The sequence below is a fragment of the Tupaia chinensis genome, unplaced genomic scaffold (assembly GCF_000334495.1).
Source record: "Tupaia chinensis unplaced genomic scaffold, TupChi_1.0 Scaffold000170_1, whole genome shotgun sequence".
Taxonomy (NCBI): Eukaryota; Metazoa; Chordata; class Mammalia; order Scandentia; family Tupaiidae; genus Tupaia; species Tupaia belangeri.
In genome coordinates this window covers 440,591-454,338 of record NW_006159645.1, presented here as the reverse complement: position 1 = coordinate 454,338, position 13,748 = coordinate 440,591, and the positions used below count along the sequence as shown (strand labels likewise).

The 13,748-nt window shown below is 41.6% G+C and overlaps 1 protein-coding gene across 2 annotated transcripts in view; it reads right to left on the bottom strand.

Moving 5' to 3' along the window:
• CHN2 (chimerin 2) overlaps positions 1 to 13,748 on the bottom strand; it is a 348,821-nt gene that overhangs the window by 161,183 nt on the left and 173,890 nt on the right. For both annotated transcript variants that reach the window (XM_006146210.3, XM_006146211.3), the window contains one exon: positions 9,998 to 10,036. In XM_006146210.3, the coding sequence (XP_006146272.1) occupies positions 9,998 to 10,036 (39 nt within the window). The remainder of the gene's footprint in view (positions 1 to 9,997; positions 10,037 to 13,748) is intronic.

Sequence of the window (13,748 nt, the reverse complement as noted above, 5' to 3'; positions counted from 1 at the left end):
TGTGGTTCGGCTCAGCAGTGGCTTAAACTCACACCGGGTGCTTGTGCATGCATGCCCAAGATCCCGAGAAGAGACTGGAGGAGAAAGGATTGCAGCGTGGCCATCCCCCCTGGAGGGTGATTTCTCGCTTTCTGTCTCTCTGTCTCTCTCTGTCTTTCTGGTGAGTGCACAGGCCCTATAGCGAAAACCTCTCCAAAAAAGAAAAAAAAAACAAAGAAAAGAAAAGAAAGAAAGAAATGAAATATATAAGAACACAGAAAATACAATGTATCATTATTACTCCCATGTTCCAGATAATGCTGAATGATTATATTCCCATTTTCCAGAAAAGAAAGCAAGTGCAGGGAGAAGTGCTCAATTAAACATTTGCCCCAGATTATCCAATTAAAACGTCTCCTTTATAATTTCAAAGGCCTGATTATTTTTCCTAAGTGTCAGGGCTTTGCTCTTGCTGTTTCCTCCACCTAGACTGGTCTTTCCTGAGATATCCTTATGACTCACTCTCTCCCGTTACCCAGGTCTCTTCCTAAATCTTGCCTTATCAGGGTGACCTTCACTGACTCACCACCCCTCTACTCCACACTCTAACACCAAGTGAGATTTTTTTGTTTTTTTTTTTTTATATATATATTTTATATAATATATTTTAATTTATTTAAAAATACCTAAATTTGTATTTATTTTTCTTTATTGTTATTATTATTTATACATTCAATCACTAAACATCATTTAGATTGTAAAGAGACTTTACTCAGCATAATATACACCTCAATCCAACCCAGTCAAGATTATTATACACATCCTCATCAATAGCTAATAAACTGTATCTGTGTCCCACAAATGTCTTGCCTCTCTATTTTTTCCCTCAAATTTCCTTTCCTATGCTCTTCCCCTCCCACATTCTCCTTCCACTTTGTCTCTAGTGTCCATAACAGTTTTTAATGCTTTCATGTCCTCCAGACTTTCAGTCTCTACCATAGAGTGCAGTCGGTATATATTAAGTGGAGACATACAATGTCTCTCTGAAATTTTTTTTTTATAGCATGGATCACTACATCATTAATATTTTTAAAATGTATTTATTTTGTATACTACCTCCCTTCACTAAGTAAGCTCTTTGAGGGTAGGACTTTGTTCTGGCCCCTGCATATTCTCAGCACCTAGATCAGTGCTTGGCTCACAGTAGATGTTTAGTGAATACTTGGTGAATGAACAGACTGCATCTAAGGGCCCATGGTCACAATTTGTGCCTTCAAGGAGACTTCGGTCTAATGAAAAGGACACACCTGGAGAAACAAAAGCAAGGTGGGCCAAGTTCTTTTATGAGGGGGGAAAGGAAGAAGCCATTCAATTTACTTGGGTGGCCAGGATGGCGTACCAGGAGAGAAGCATGGAACTCTCCTGGATGGATTGGAAGAGTTTCTGCAGGTAGAGACAAGAAAGAGGGCAACAGGTGGAAGACAGAGCCACAGTAGGAAGGGAAGTAATGTGCTGATTGGCTGCTGCCCCTAGCAGTGGGATGCATGGATGGCCTTCTGGAGCTAGGCCTTGAAAGTCATGCTAAGGAGCACAGTCTAGAGGTAGTCGTGTCTTCTGAGTAGGGAGGGGACATGATATGTCTGTTTTAGAATAACAGAGGATCATCTCTATAGCCTAGTGGTTAGGGAAGCCAGACTCCAGATGGCTGACCATGGGTCAAATCCTGGTCCAGAGGCTTGAAAAACATGCTGGGTGGATGTGCATGTGTGCCTAACACCTACACAGGACGGAGAACGAGAGAAGGGATTGTGGCATGACTGTACCCCACTGGGGGGCGTGCTCTATCTCTCTACTTCTCTGTCTCCCCATTTCTCTCTGGTGAGTACATTCACCCTCTATCAATTAAATAATAATAATTCAGGAAAAGACTGTTCAGAAAATAGAAGCTGCCATTTTCAGGACGTTCCTTATGTGCATCTTCTCATTGAGTGTTCTCCCCCAAATCTTCCAAGGTACCTTATTCTCCCTCAATGATAAACTAGTAGAGATACTGGCCAACTTTGAAGATACTCAGGGTCACACAGAGAACAGGATGAAATCAAGATTCAATCCTGGGCTTCCAGACCCCCAACCTATAGTTTTCACTGTCAGCCAGTGGCTCCCTAAAGGAGATGGTGGAGAGTTCCTATGTCCAGTGCTCATATTAGAATCTAGAGAAGCTGTTACAAAATACAGAGGCCCAGACTCCATGTCTGAGAATCCTCACTCTGCAAGGGGCCTCAAAGTCTGCTATTTTGTTTTGTTTTGTTTTGTTTTTAATTAAAGCTCTTCAGAAGACTCTAATGGATATCCAGAAGCAGGGCCACTGTCTCTTGCCTGCAGAATAAAGGATTAAAAAGGGAAAACTTTGGAAGCAGGGAAGTGAGAGTAAACAGCATTTTACTTACATGCAAAAGAGATTATGAAAGTGTGAGTTAAGAGAGCACTGGTGGGGGACCAGTAGTTAGCCTAATGGCTATGTTGCTGGACTCTCACGTAGTTGATCACGGTTTGAGTCCCAGGCCCAGTGGCTTAAACTCACACTGGGCGCATGTGCATGCATGCCCAAGATCCCAAGAGGAGAATGGAGGAGAAGGGAGCACTGGTGGAAATGCAGATGAGAAGGTGAATTGATTGCAAGAGAGAATTAATATAGCTTGGTACCCTGAGTGAATGAGAGATCGAGATGCCATGAACAGAAATGAGAGATGCAGGCAGTGGGACATTTTTGGACAGTTCTTTTTCTATGCCAACAGGCTAACTCCCACCGCGGTGTCCTCTAGAGACCCTCTGAGTTTTAGTAAAGAGAAATGCAGTAGCTCACCAGACTCACAATCCGGGCAGGGGATGCCATGGAAGAACAAAGGGAGAAGGCTTCTGCAAACACCTCAATCCAGGGCTGCCACCTCTCCTTCCTGATCAGCAGTGGTTATTAATCAATACCTGATTTCTCAGTGAGCAGGTCTCAGAATCTGCAAGACCTCTTGTATGATCCTCCAAGCAACAGAAGTGGACAAATAGGCTCAGAAGTCTAGTTGCTCTCTGGGCTACGTGTCTATCTGTAAAAACATTGAGAGGGCAGCCAACTGCAATGGTACCGGTACACTGTACAAAGACAGGGCCCAAACTACCGTCTTAGCTTCAAACAAGAGTCTACCCATCATTCTGAAGGTTCTCTAACAGAACAAACATCCATGATAAAAATCTCCAAGGTGCATTTAACATAACTGAAACATGCCACACGATCTAAAATTGTGGCTTCTTGAATTTTTCTTTGCTCAGCAAACACAGTTCACAAGCAAAATGCAATAATATATGTCACTTCTTGCATGGTTCTGTGAGTCAAGAAGTGATATGATGAATTTGCTTCTACATCAGTGCCCAAGCCCTGGGCCCTCCATACCACAGGAGAGAATTCTGAGCCCTGGAACAAGCTGTTTGGTAGTGGTGGTGGTCACTGGGGACCACAGAAGTGATCCACTGTCCCCAGAAACCTAAAGCATACCGAAAAATCCAAAGCTCACTGAGAGAATGTTTTACTTTTTCTTCAGTAAGAAAACTTGACTCTACCTCCTTTGGGAACAGAATCAACCTGCTCTATATTGGTGACACGTGAAAGCCCCATTGCCTGGGTGATGCTGAAGCCCAGGGTAGACTCATCAGTTCCTAAGAGACCCACAGAGATGGCCTCTAAGAGTCTACCTTTTCCTTTCTTTCTTTATTTTTTAAAATTATTTATTATTTATTTAATCTTATTTATCATTATCATCATTATTGTTATTAATTGCTATAGGACAAGGGTACTTACCAGAGAGTGCAGGAAAGTGAGAAAGCAAGCCATCAGGTCCAGAACTCAGACCACAGTCAGCCATGTTGGAGTCCAGAACCTTAATCACCACACCTGCTGGCCTTACTTCTTTCTAAAGCGGGCATGTGGACCCAGGAGTCAAATCCAGCCACTTGGTTATGACATTGAGCCAGTATCTCCGTACTCACTCCCCATTTCTTCCCAATTTTCATGGAAAAAACTCACAGGTGTGAGCAGGGACTTGTAAGTGTTTTGCTGGCTCGACCTTACCCTCCAGCCTACCATGGGAAAGCCTTGCCTTGCTCACAGAATGTCAAGTCTTAATGCAATTTACATCTTCTCTTGTCTAACATCACTACAAAAAACCAGAGGAGAGGCTTGTGTAGCCTCAAACCACAGGGGGTTTGGGCATAAATATGAATAAGAGGAACCTGTGAGGTTGGATAAATTGCAGATCTCCCCGCTTTTCTGATTCAGCAATCTGGAGCGGAGCTGAGGTATGATTTTTTATAAATATTCTTCCTAGGCAATTCTAATGCAGGGAGTCTGCAGGTCAAAGTTTTGAGGAGCCAAGCATCTATTTTGAAAAACAGGCACAATCTGTGACTGCCTGGCAGAGTCTCCTGGGAGCGCTGTCAGCCACAGCATCTGCTGCCTAATTGGCACTTGGCCTCTTAAAAAAGAAAATCTCTCAGAGTATACCGCTGGTGGTTGGCCTTTGAACTTGTCTGCTTTGGGCATGCAGTTCATACAGTTCTGACTTAAAGTTGAGAATATGGCTTTATCACTTTTTAAAATGAACTTAAAAGCAGCTTTTCTTTTAGGGCACTAAAACCAAAGCTTGTCAGTGAAGTCATTAATATTTTGGGGTCTGGTCTTGAGAATTAAGAATTAGCTGCCAACGGGGACCAGCAGTTGGCGTAATAGCTATGTCGCTGGACTCCCACGTAGTCGACCGCGGTTCGAGTCCTGGACCCAGTGGCTTAAACTCACTCCAGGCACGTGTGCGTGCATCCCCAAGATTCTGAAAGGAGAATGGAGGAGAAGAGACTGCAGCATGGCCATCCCCCCTGGGGGGTGATTTCTCGCTTTCTGTCTCTCTGTCTCTCTCTGTCTTTCTGGCGATCGCACACACCCTATAGCAAAACCCTCTCCAAAAAAAAAAAGAAGAAGAAGAATTAGCTGCCAATGTCCATATGAACTTTGGGATAAGATTATTCTATGGAAATAGTTCAGTAAGTGATAGCATTAGCTTCTAAGAAAAGGGGAGGAGCAGAGAGGGCAGGAATTTAAGGGTCATCATCGACATTGTGGATCTTTGAGTCAAGACCCAATCTTATCCATGCCCATGGTCTCACAACTCCAAGAACAGTGCGTGGCTTAGGGCACAGACTTAATATACATTTTCCAAATGAATGAATAAATTAATAAACATTATATCATATATAAAATACTCAAGTACTGATTTCTAAGGTTCCTTACTCTTCCAAATTTCTAAATCAGACATCTGGGGTCCCGGAACCACTATTTTCATCTTCCCTCTCCCAGCTTTACTCCAAATTTCCCAGTCATGGGAAGTTATATAGGATGGATCCTTCCCTGAGTTCCAGTGGTGGGTCATTCTTGGTTCAGGGCAGCTAGCATCCCAACTCTGTGACCAGAGTGATGAAGTCAGAAATGGATAACTGAAGTCAATCAGAGCTAATACTCACTTGTGAGACTTTGCTTGACATGCCAAGAAGGTAGACTGTTCTTTTGCCACCTACTCTTGAGTGAGGAACCAATGGTATTGTTGGTAACTATTGGGTCATCAAAAGAGTCATGACATATTTTTACATAGAAAAAGAGAAAAATATATCATAACTTTCCTGATGACCTAATATTTGGGGATCGCAAGGGAAGAAGAGTAGAGCTAAGCTCAGGAAAGTGGAGCCAAGGAAGAAAGGGATACAAACTTTGCTTTGGTAATGCTGTTTGAGTGGCTGGAACAAGTAATGCCTAAGTCAGTGCCTTTGAACTTTTTACTTAAGTCAATGAGTGTGATTGGGTGAAGTATTCTGTTACTTGCAGCCAAGGGCATTGCGATTAGTGTTAAAACTTAGAAACAGATGATTAAAATGAATCACTGGAAGTAAACTAGTTTTCTACTAGTCTTCATAACAAGAACCTGACATTAATAAGTCTACATTATAACCAACAATAGTTACTGTTGTGGTTTGAGTAGTGGTTTGTGTCACAAAGGTTCATGTTTTTGGAATTTGGTCCTAGTGACTGGTTACTGGATCATGAAAATTGGATTGCGGAGGCACTGGTCTCATGAATTTATTAATGCTATACTGTAAGAGACTGAGTGAGTTCTATCACTCCTGAGAAGGCGTAAGTTTTCACACACACCATCTTCTCTGCTCATGTCAGCCAAGCTGTGACACGGCTCACCTGATGCCAGTCTTCCCCTTTTGGGCATTCGAGCCACCATATCACAAGTCGAATAAACCTCTATTTCTTTATAAAGCACCCAGTCTCAGGTATGTCTGTCAACAGCACAATAATAGACAAAGTGTATGCAAAGATATAGGTATATATCTCAAAAATTTTTGAATCTCTTGTCCTATGGCAAAAGTGGGATGCAGTGGGTCATACAGGAGAGATTTGGTAGTATCACATGATTGCTAGAGTTAGGGTTAAAATCTGTAATCAAAGACTATGGATTCTGTAAATGATGTCTTAAAGAATTCGATATCAGTTTCTAAAAGTAATATCTCAAATGATGACTTGTGAGCATTTTGAAGAGAGGCGAAATGATTTCTAACATTCATAATGGGTTTACCAACAGGTTATTTAAAATAAAATAAATGTAATATACAGACCGCTTTATTGGATTTTCAGATCAGGAAAATGTTAAAGTTTTAGCATATTTGGATTTTTTTAGAGTATTTTACGAAGATCTGAAAGGCTCTCAGACGCCTTAGGGGGGAAAAAAACAAAGACTAAGTAAATGGAAGCCAGTCTTGAGAATATAATGGAGTAGCATCAACTTGATAATAATATTGTGAGGTACATTTTTAAGTGGCCTAACACTCAAACTCAAAGATTCATGGTTCCAGAAACATTCAAAGAGAGTCCTTAGTGTTCTTCAAGTCTTTGTCAACAGGTTTTAATGCTTTGCATGGTATATTTCCTTTGTTTTTGGAGTTCCACATCACCAGAGCCCTCCAGTAGAGTCTGGAGGAGTATTAGCTGGGTCTAATAAAAAAAGAGCTTCATCTATGCCATTAGGTTTGTATTAATGGCTTCAACCACCCCTTTTGTAAGTAAAGTTTTATGATTCCAGAGCAAATTTAAAACAAGACACACACACAACTTGGCTTGATACAAAATTCAAAATTAAAACCAATACACTAGGGTAAAACTGATACCATGAACATGTAATTAGCAATGCTTTTTCCAGATTCCTTAGGACACAGATGTGCTTTAAAGAGATGTATAGGTGGCCCAAGGTCTCTTAGAAAAAGGAGACATGAATTTAAGCCAGTGTCGTCTTTCCACCTCAGTAGAGCTCTCTGTGGTGGCATTCACTCAACAAATATTTATTGGGTAGTTAATATATGCAAGGCTGTGTGCATGGCAGTGTGCAAGGCGCAGTAAGTCATGGGACACCCAATACTGCTCACTACAGATATTTTGTTGATTTACTGTCAGAGCACTTCACACTCCATTAGGAAACAAACAAACAAAAACATCCAATTACTAAGTCATTAGCACTGCCTTTTAAAATAGAAGATCGGATTGCAGAGCATTAGATTGGAAGGGCCCTTGGAGACCCAGCACAACCCCTTTATTTCACAGATGGAAGAACAGACTCATGTAATAAAGAATGAGGTGACTCTGAGGCTGCTGATATGGAAAACATGATATTTGTAAAGTGAAACAAACAAGTTGAAGGACACCACGTACAGCATAAAGCCATTTTCACAAAACAGAACAACAAAAACTGCCTCAATATAAAGACTGTGTTTTTTAAACAATTGGAAGGCTATGTCTTCCAAAATCTACAGAGTTCAGTTATTTGAAAAGAGGGAGAACTGGAATTCGGGGTAAGACTCCATTTTCCAGTTTGCGGAGTATGAGAATTTTTTACTCTTGGCTAGCTGTATTTCTCTAACGTTTATCCTTTATTTATTTATTTATTTTTTTGGAGAGGTTTTTGCTATAGGGGACGTGCTCTCGCCAGACAGACAGAGAGAGACAGAGAGACAGAAAGTGAGAAATCATCCCCCAGGGGGGGATGGCCACGCCGCAATCCCTTCTCCTCCATTCTCCTCTCGGGATCTTGGGCACGCACGCACACGCGCTGGGCGTGAGTTTAAGCCACCGGGTCTGGGACTCGAACTGCGGTCGACTACATGGGAGTCCAGCGACATAGCCATTACGCTAACTGCTGGTCCCATCTAACATTTATCTTTGATGCAGCTTTGTATTGCTTTTGTATGGGAGGGAGGAGAGCTTCAAAAAGTTCATGGAGGGCCAGATGCTAGCAGTGTTGGAGCATCCGGACCCACGTGGGAAATGTTTGTCCTGGCGCCTCCCTGAGTACACTGGGTGTGCTTGTGCCCATGATCCGGGCCAGTTGAGATGGAGTGGATTGTGGGGTGAAGTCTCTGTTGGGGCATATTGCTTATGTCCCCCCGCCCCCATCTCTCTCATGGAAAAAAATAACCAAATAAACTTTTTAAAAAGATAATAGAAAATAGAATTAAAGTTTTTTGATGCAAATAATTTTGAAATCTATGCATACTTTTTATTGAATACACATTTTCCATGAACCTTTTGAAGATGATCTAATACATACCTGTACGTAATGGGTCGTAGGAAAAGTCATGAAGTATTTTTATATGCAAATATGCATCATGACTTTTCCAATAACCGAATATATCTAAAAATACATGTGTGCAAAAAAAATTTTTTGAGAGGTTTTTGCTATAGGGTACATGCACTCACCAGCCAGACAGAGAGAGGCAGAGAGACAGAAAGTGAGAAATCACCCCCCACCGGGGGTGGGGGGGATGGCCACGCCACAGTCCCTTCTCCTCCAGTCTCCTCTCGGAATCTTGGGCACGCACGCACCCACACACGGCCTGCGTGAGTTTAAGACTACATGGGAGTCCAGCGACATAGCCATTACGCTAACTGCTGGTCCCTGTGTGTAAAAATTTTTTTAAGCAAAAAGTTAAAAGTCAGATTCTTGCAGGGGCTGGGTCAGGCTTGCTTCTGGGTTTCCCTCTAAAGGCAACCTCATCACTCTTTGTGAAACCTAAGGTTTCACTAAATTACATGGCTCCATGAGCCATGTTTTTCTTCTATGTAAAATGGAGATGATAACAGTCCCCATGTTTAGGGCTTTCATGAGAATCTGAGATTCAGTTGCTTATTGCAGAGACTGGCACACTGCAGATTCTCAACTGGCAGTAGGAACAATGGCACCATCAGTAGGATCGTACTAATTATCGCCTAGAAGGTCATTGTCTAGCCTGAATGAGGACCTGTCCCTGGATCTCAGCTTGGTGAGTTTCCACCCACCACAGTCCTTCCCTGTCTCCCTTGAGAATTGCTGAGCCAGGCCTATGATAGTAGGAGAGAGAAGTGAGTTTGAGGTACTGACAACTGCCTATCTTCGTGAGGGGAGCTGAATGACTAACGACAAGACACAATCTCCGTTTCTAAGGAGTCACCCTTAGTAACCAAACATTATTCTTTGCTATCTGTTAATTTTTTAGCAGTTGAAATCATATGACATTACAGCCTCAGGATGATCGGCCAAGAACATAATTCATGCAAATCAACACATTACCCTTGCCGACCAACTGTGCAAGAAAATGAAATGAAAATAAAGCCCAGAATTGAAAGCCAGTGAGTCAGAATGTACACCTCCCTTTTCTAAGCACTCCGGAAGTGGGTCCTAGGCAGTTGGATCTTGGAGGTCTTGGTCAGGGAAGAGGTGCTGAGTTAGTCCTCTTGATCTATAATAATATCTTTCTTGAGTGGAAGAAGAAGAAAGTTCCGGGTTTTCAGCACCATGCTGCGAGACGGCTGTGGGCACTACACCAGTGACAAGATCTGTTCAAAAAGGCAGGCCTGCTAAAGACTCTGGACAGATTCGTCAGAAGTACTCACAGTATGATTTCCATATCGGAGGCTGGTATTCTTCAGCATCTAGAATAAAAAGAAAGAAATCAGTCTGTCAGTCTGATGGTCAAATTGCCAGCATGTGTCTTCCCCGGAGGAACAACAGTGTCAGCAGTACTTGCATTCGGTCCCAGGGGGCGCTGCACTCAGATATGGGACTGTTCAAGCATGAGGGAAGGAATGTGCATAGAAACCTCAGGGACCCAGCGCTACTCTTCTGATCACTTACTGTGACACAACCAATTGCTCAACAATTTTCACAGAGCCCAGTAAATCAAAAAAGATTTTTAAAGCAATTAACTTGATTGTACCCTCTAGTAATCCTTTCAAGCAGTATTTACTTAACTTGGCATAATAAACATATAATTTACCTCACAGTTTCCAATCAGACCTTTAGCCCATTTATTAAGACTTGAGGGCAAGACGCAAAGTGGCAACTATGTAATATTAAATCTGGAAAGTTGTGCAATTCAACCAACTGAACTCCTAAAGCACTAGATCTGACAGCAGAAACGCTGATGATTCAATTGCAATTGCATTATCTCCTTGAATTAACTCCAATGGGTGGTTTAGAAAATTTCCAGAAACCTCTCAGCAATCAGAAGTGTCAGAGTGAAAGAGTTACAACAAAATGGAGAGGACAAAATTGTTATTCATCAATCTAGAAAACAGACAATGGGAGAAAAGCTGCTTGTTCAGTCGACTCAACAATCCCAAGTGCTGTCGGCTGAATGTATAATTCTGACACAGTTATTAGAGTCTTCCTGAGCTCATAGTCACTGGGCCTTGCTAAAACACCCGCTAGCTTACACAACCAGAGGAAAAAAATCCCTTTTCTCAATCACAGAAATGTTGATCTGGGAGCATCTTAAGTGTTCAATACCTTTAGGTAAAGAAACACTATTTGTGTGGTGCTACACTCTGAGGCTACACAGAGCCTGTTTTTATTTTGTTCTCATCCTCTTACTTTTGTCTTCTTAGAACTTTCCTGAACTCATGCAGTAAGAATGTCGGAGAATTCTTTTCTCCCTGATACAAATATGCTATTTAATAAATAAAAACAAACTCGAGAGTGGTAAACTTTCCCAAATCCTCCTCTATTATACATGTATAGTTGAAATGAAATTCATCTACGATTAAGTATCTAGCTCCCTGTTCTCCACTGTATCATAGTGCTCAACTAAATGCCTCCAGAGGTCATTCATTTCATTTGAACAAAACTGTACAGGTATGCCTACATCATCAGGAAGCTGTACATGGATACTCAGCTACATAGGCGTACGCCCATACACAGTGCACCAACGATGGCTTATGTCATTATTCAAACTTAATTGCTGGATAAATATGAGCATTAACTCCTACATGTTTTAACATGAAAGTCTCTTATAATCGTGAGTATTTAACCTAAACAATGAATGAATTTCATCCTATATGTGACATAAAGCAATTTTAATGGGTTAACGTGACTTTATAAACAGCATTCATATAAGATAAACCAACTTGCTGAGTTTATAATAAAATTCTAAAACCATTTTGCTACCCCATCAGAAAAGCCAAGTCCTGTGTGTTCATACATTGATGCTCTCTTCAAAACTAGGTTTCCAAGGATAAATAAAAATCAACACACACACACACACACACACACACACACACACACACACACTCCGCATTGCATGGAACTGTGAATGCCCAAGATGCTACACATTCACAGCTATAATGTCTTATTAGTTCATACGGCATTTTTTCTATGAGGTAAGCACAACCTCCAAATCAAGAAGTAGTCAAGAATATTCAGGATGCAGAAGCAATACATGCATTTCCTTTTTTTTTTTTTTGGAGAGATTTTTCACTATAGGGCGCGTGTGCGCGCCAGACAGACAGAGAGAGACATAGAGACAGAAAGCGAGAAATCACCCCCCAGAGGGGATGGTCACGCCGCAATCCCTTCTCCTCCATTCTCCTCTTGGGATCTTGGGCACACACGCACATGCACCCTGCGTGAGTTTTAAGCCACTGGGTCCGGGATGCGAACCGCAGTTGACTACGTGGGAGTCCAGCGACATAGCCATTACGCTAACTGCTGGTTCCCCAATATATGCATTTCTGAGCACCACCTTTGACGTACTGAATGAAGACCCCATGACAGAAAAAGTAGTCTTTTTATTCAAGTCTTTAAATATAACCTAGATGCTGAACTTGGACCTACTGTGTGTTCATACATTGATGCTATCTTCAACTAGGTTTCCAAGGATAAATAAAAATAAAAAACAACACACACACACACACACACACACACACACACACACTCCGCATTGCATGGAACTGTGAATGCCCAAGATGCTACACATTCACAGCTATAATGTCTTATTAGTTCATACGGCATTTTTTCTATGAGGTAAGCACAACCTCCAAATCAAGAAGTAGTCAAGAATATTCAGGATGCAGAAGCAATACATGCATTTCCTTTTTTTTTTTTTTGAGAGGTTTTTCACTATAGGGCGCGTGTGCGCGCCAGACAGACAGAGAGAGACATAGAGACAGAAAGCGAGAAATCACCCCCCAGAGGGGATGGTCACGCCGCAATCCCTTCTCCTCCCTTCTCCTCTTGGGATCTTGGGCACACACGCACATGCACCCTGCGTGAGTTTTAAGCCACTGGGTCCGGGATGCGAACCGCAGTTGACTACGTGGGAGTCCAGCGACATAGCCATTACGCTAACTGCTGGTTCCCCAATATATGCATTTCTGAGCACCACCTTTGACGTACTGAATGAAGACCCCATGACAGAAAAAGTAGTCTTTTTATTCAAGTCTTTAAATATAACCTAGATGCTGAACTTGGACCTACAAAGTGGAAGTTTAGGCTAGATGAATTCTTCTGCACATTTCAGTCCTACACTATGAAAAACCTAAAATTTTGTTTAACCTGAAAAATTGACTCCTCACTTAACCTTCATATAGGCTGTTCTGCATGTTACATAAACAATTATCCCTTTTTAGTTGCTCCTTATCGGCAATATAATATAAAGGTGGAGAAAGTTGCCTACAGAGACTGGAGATCTAATTCCCTTGCATAAAATCTCCAGTATCTTTCCTCTGCATATGGGATAAAATACAAACATCTTACTGTGGCCTAAATAGTCCTGTGTCATCCGGTGCCTGGCCACTTCCTTGACACTACTGCAGATATTGTTCCCTTTTGTCATTTATCTTCTAACCATACTGGCCTTCCCTCTGTTTCTAGAGCAGGCCAGGCTCTTTTGAGTTTCTTAGCTTATGCTGTTTTGGACTCTCCATGTAAAACGTCTCCAGTAGATCTCGGCATGGCTCACTTGCTCATCACACAGGGCTCAGCTCAAATGCTACCTCCAAGAAAATTGAATATCCATGTAAAGAAGAATGAAACTAGACCATAATCTCTCACCATATACAAAAGTCAACTCAAAACGGATGAAAAACTCAAATATAAGACACCAAACTATAAAACTACTAGAAGAAAACACAGGGAAAATGCTTTTGGAATTTGGTCTGGGCAAAAAGTTTTGGATGTGGCCTCAAAAGCACAGGCAACAAAAACAAAGACAGATGGGGTTATATCACACTAAAAAGATTTTATTCAGCAAAGAGAACAATCCACAGAGTAAAGAGACAATCTATGGAATGGGTGAAAATACTTGCAAAGTTTTCATCAATAAGGGATTAATATCCAAAAATATACAAATAACTCAAATAATTCAGC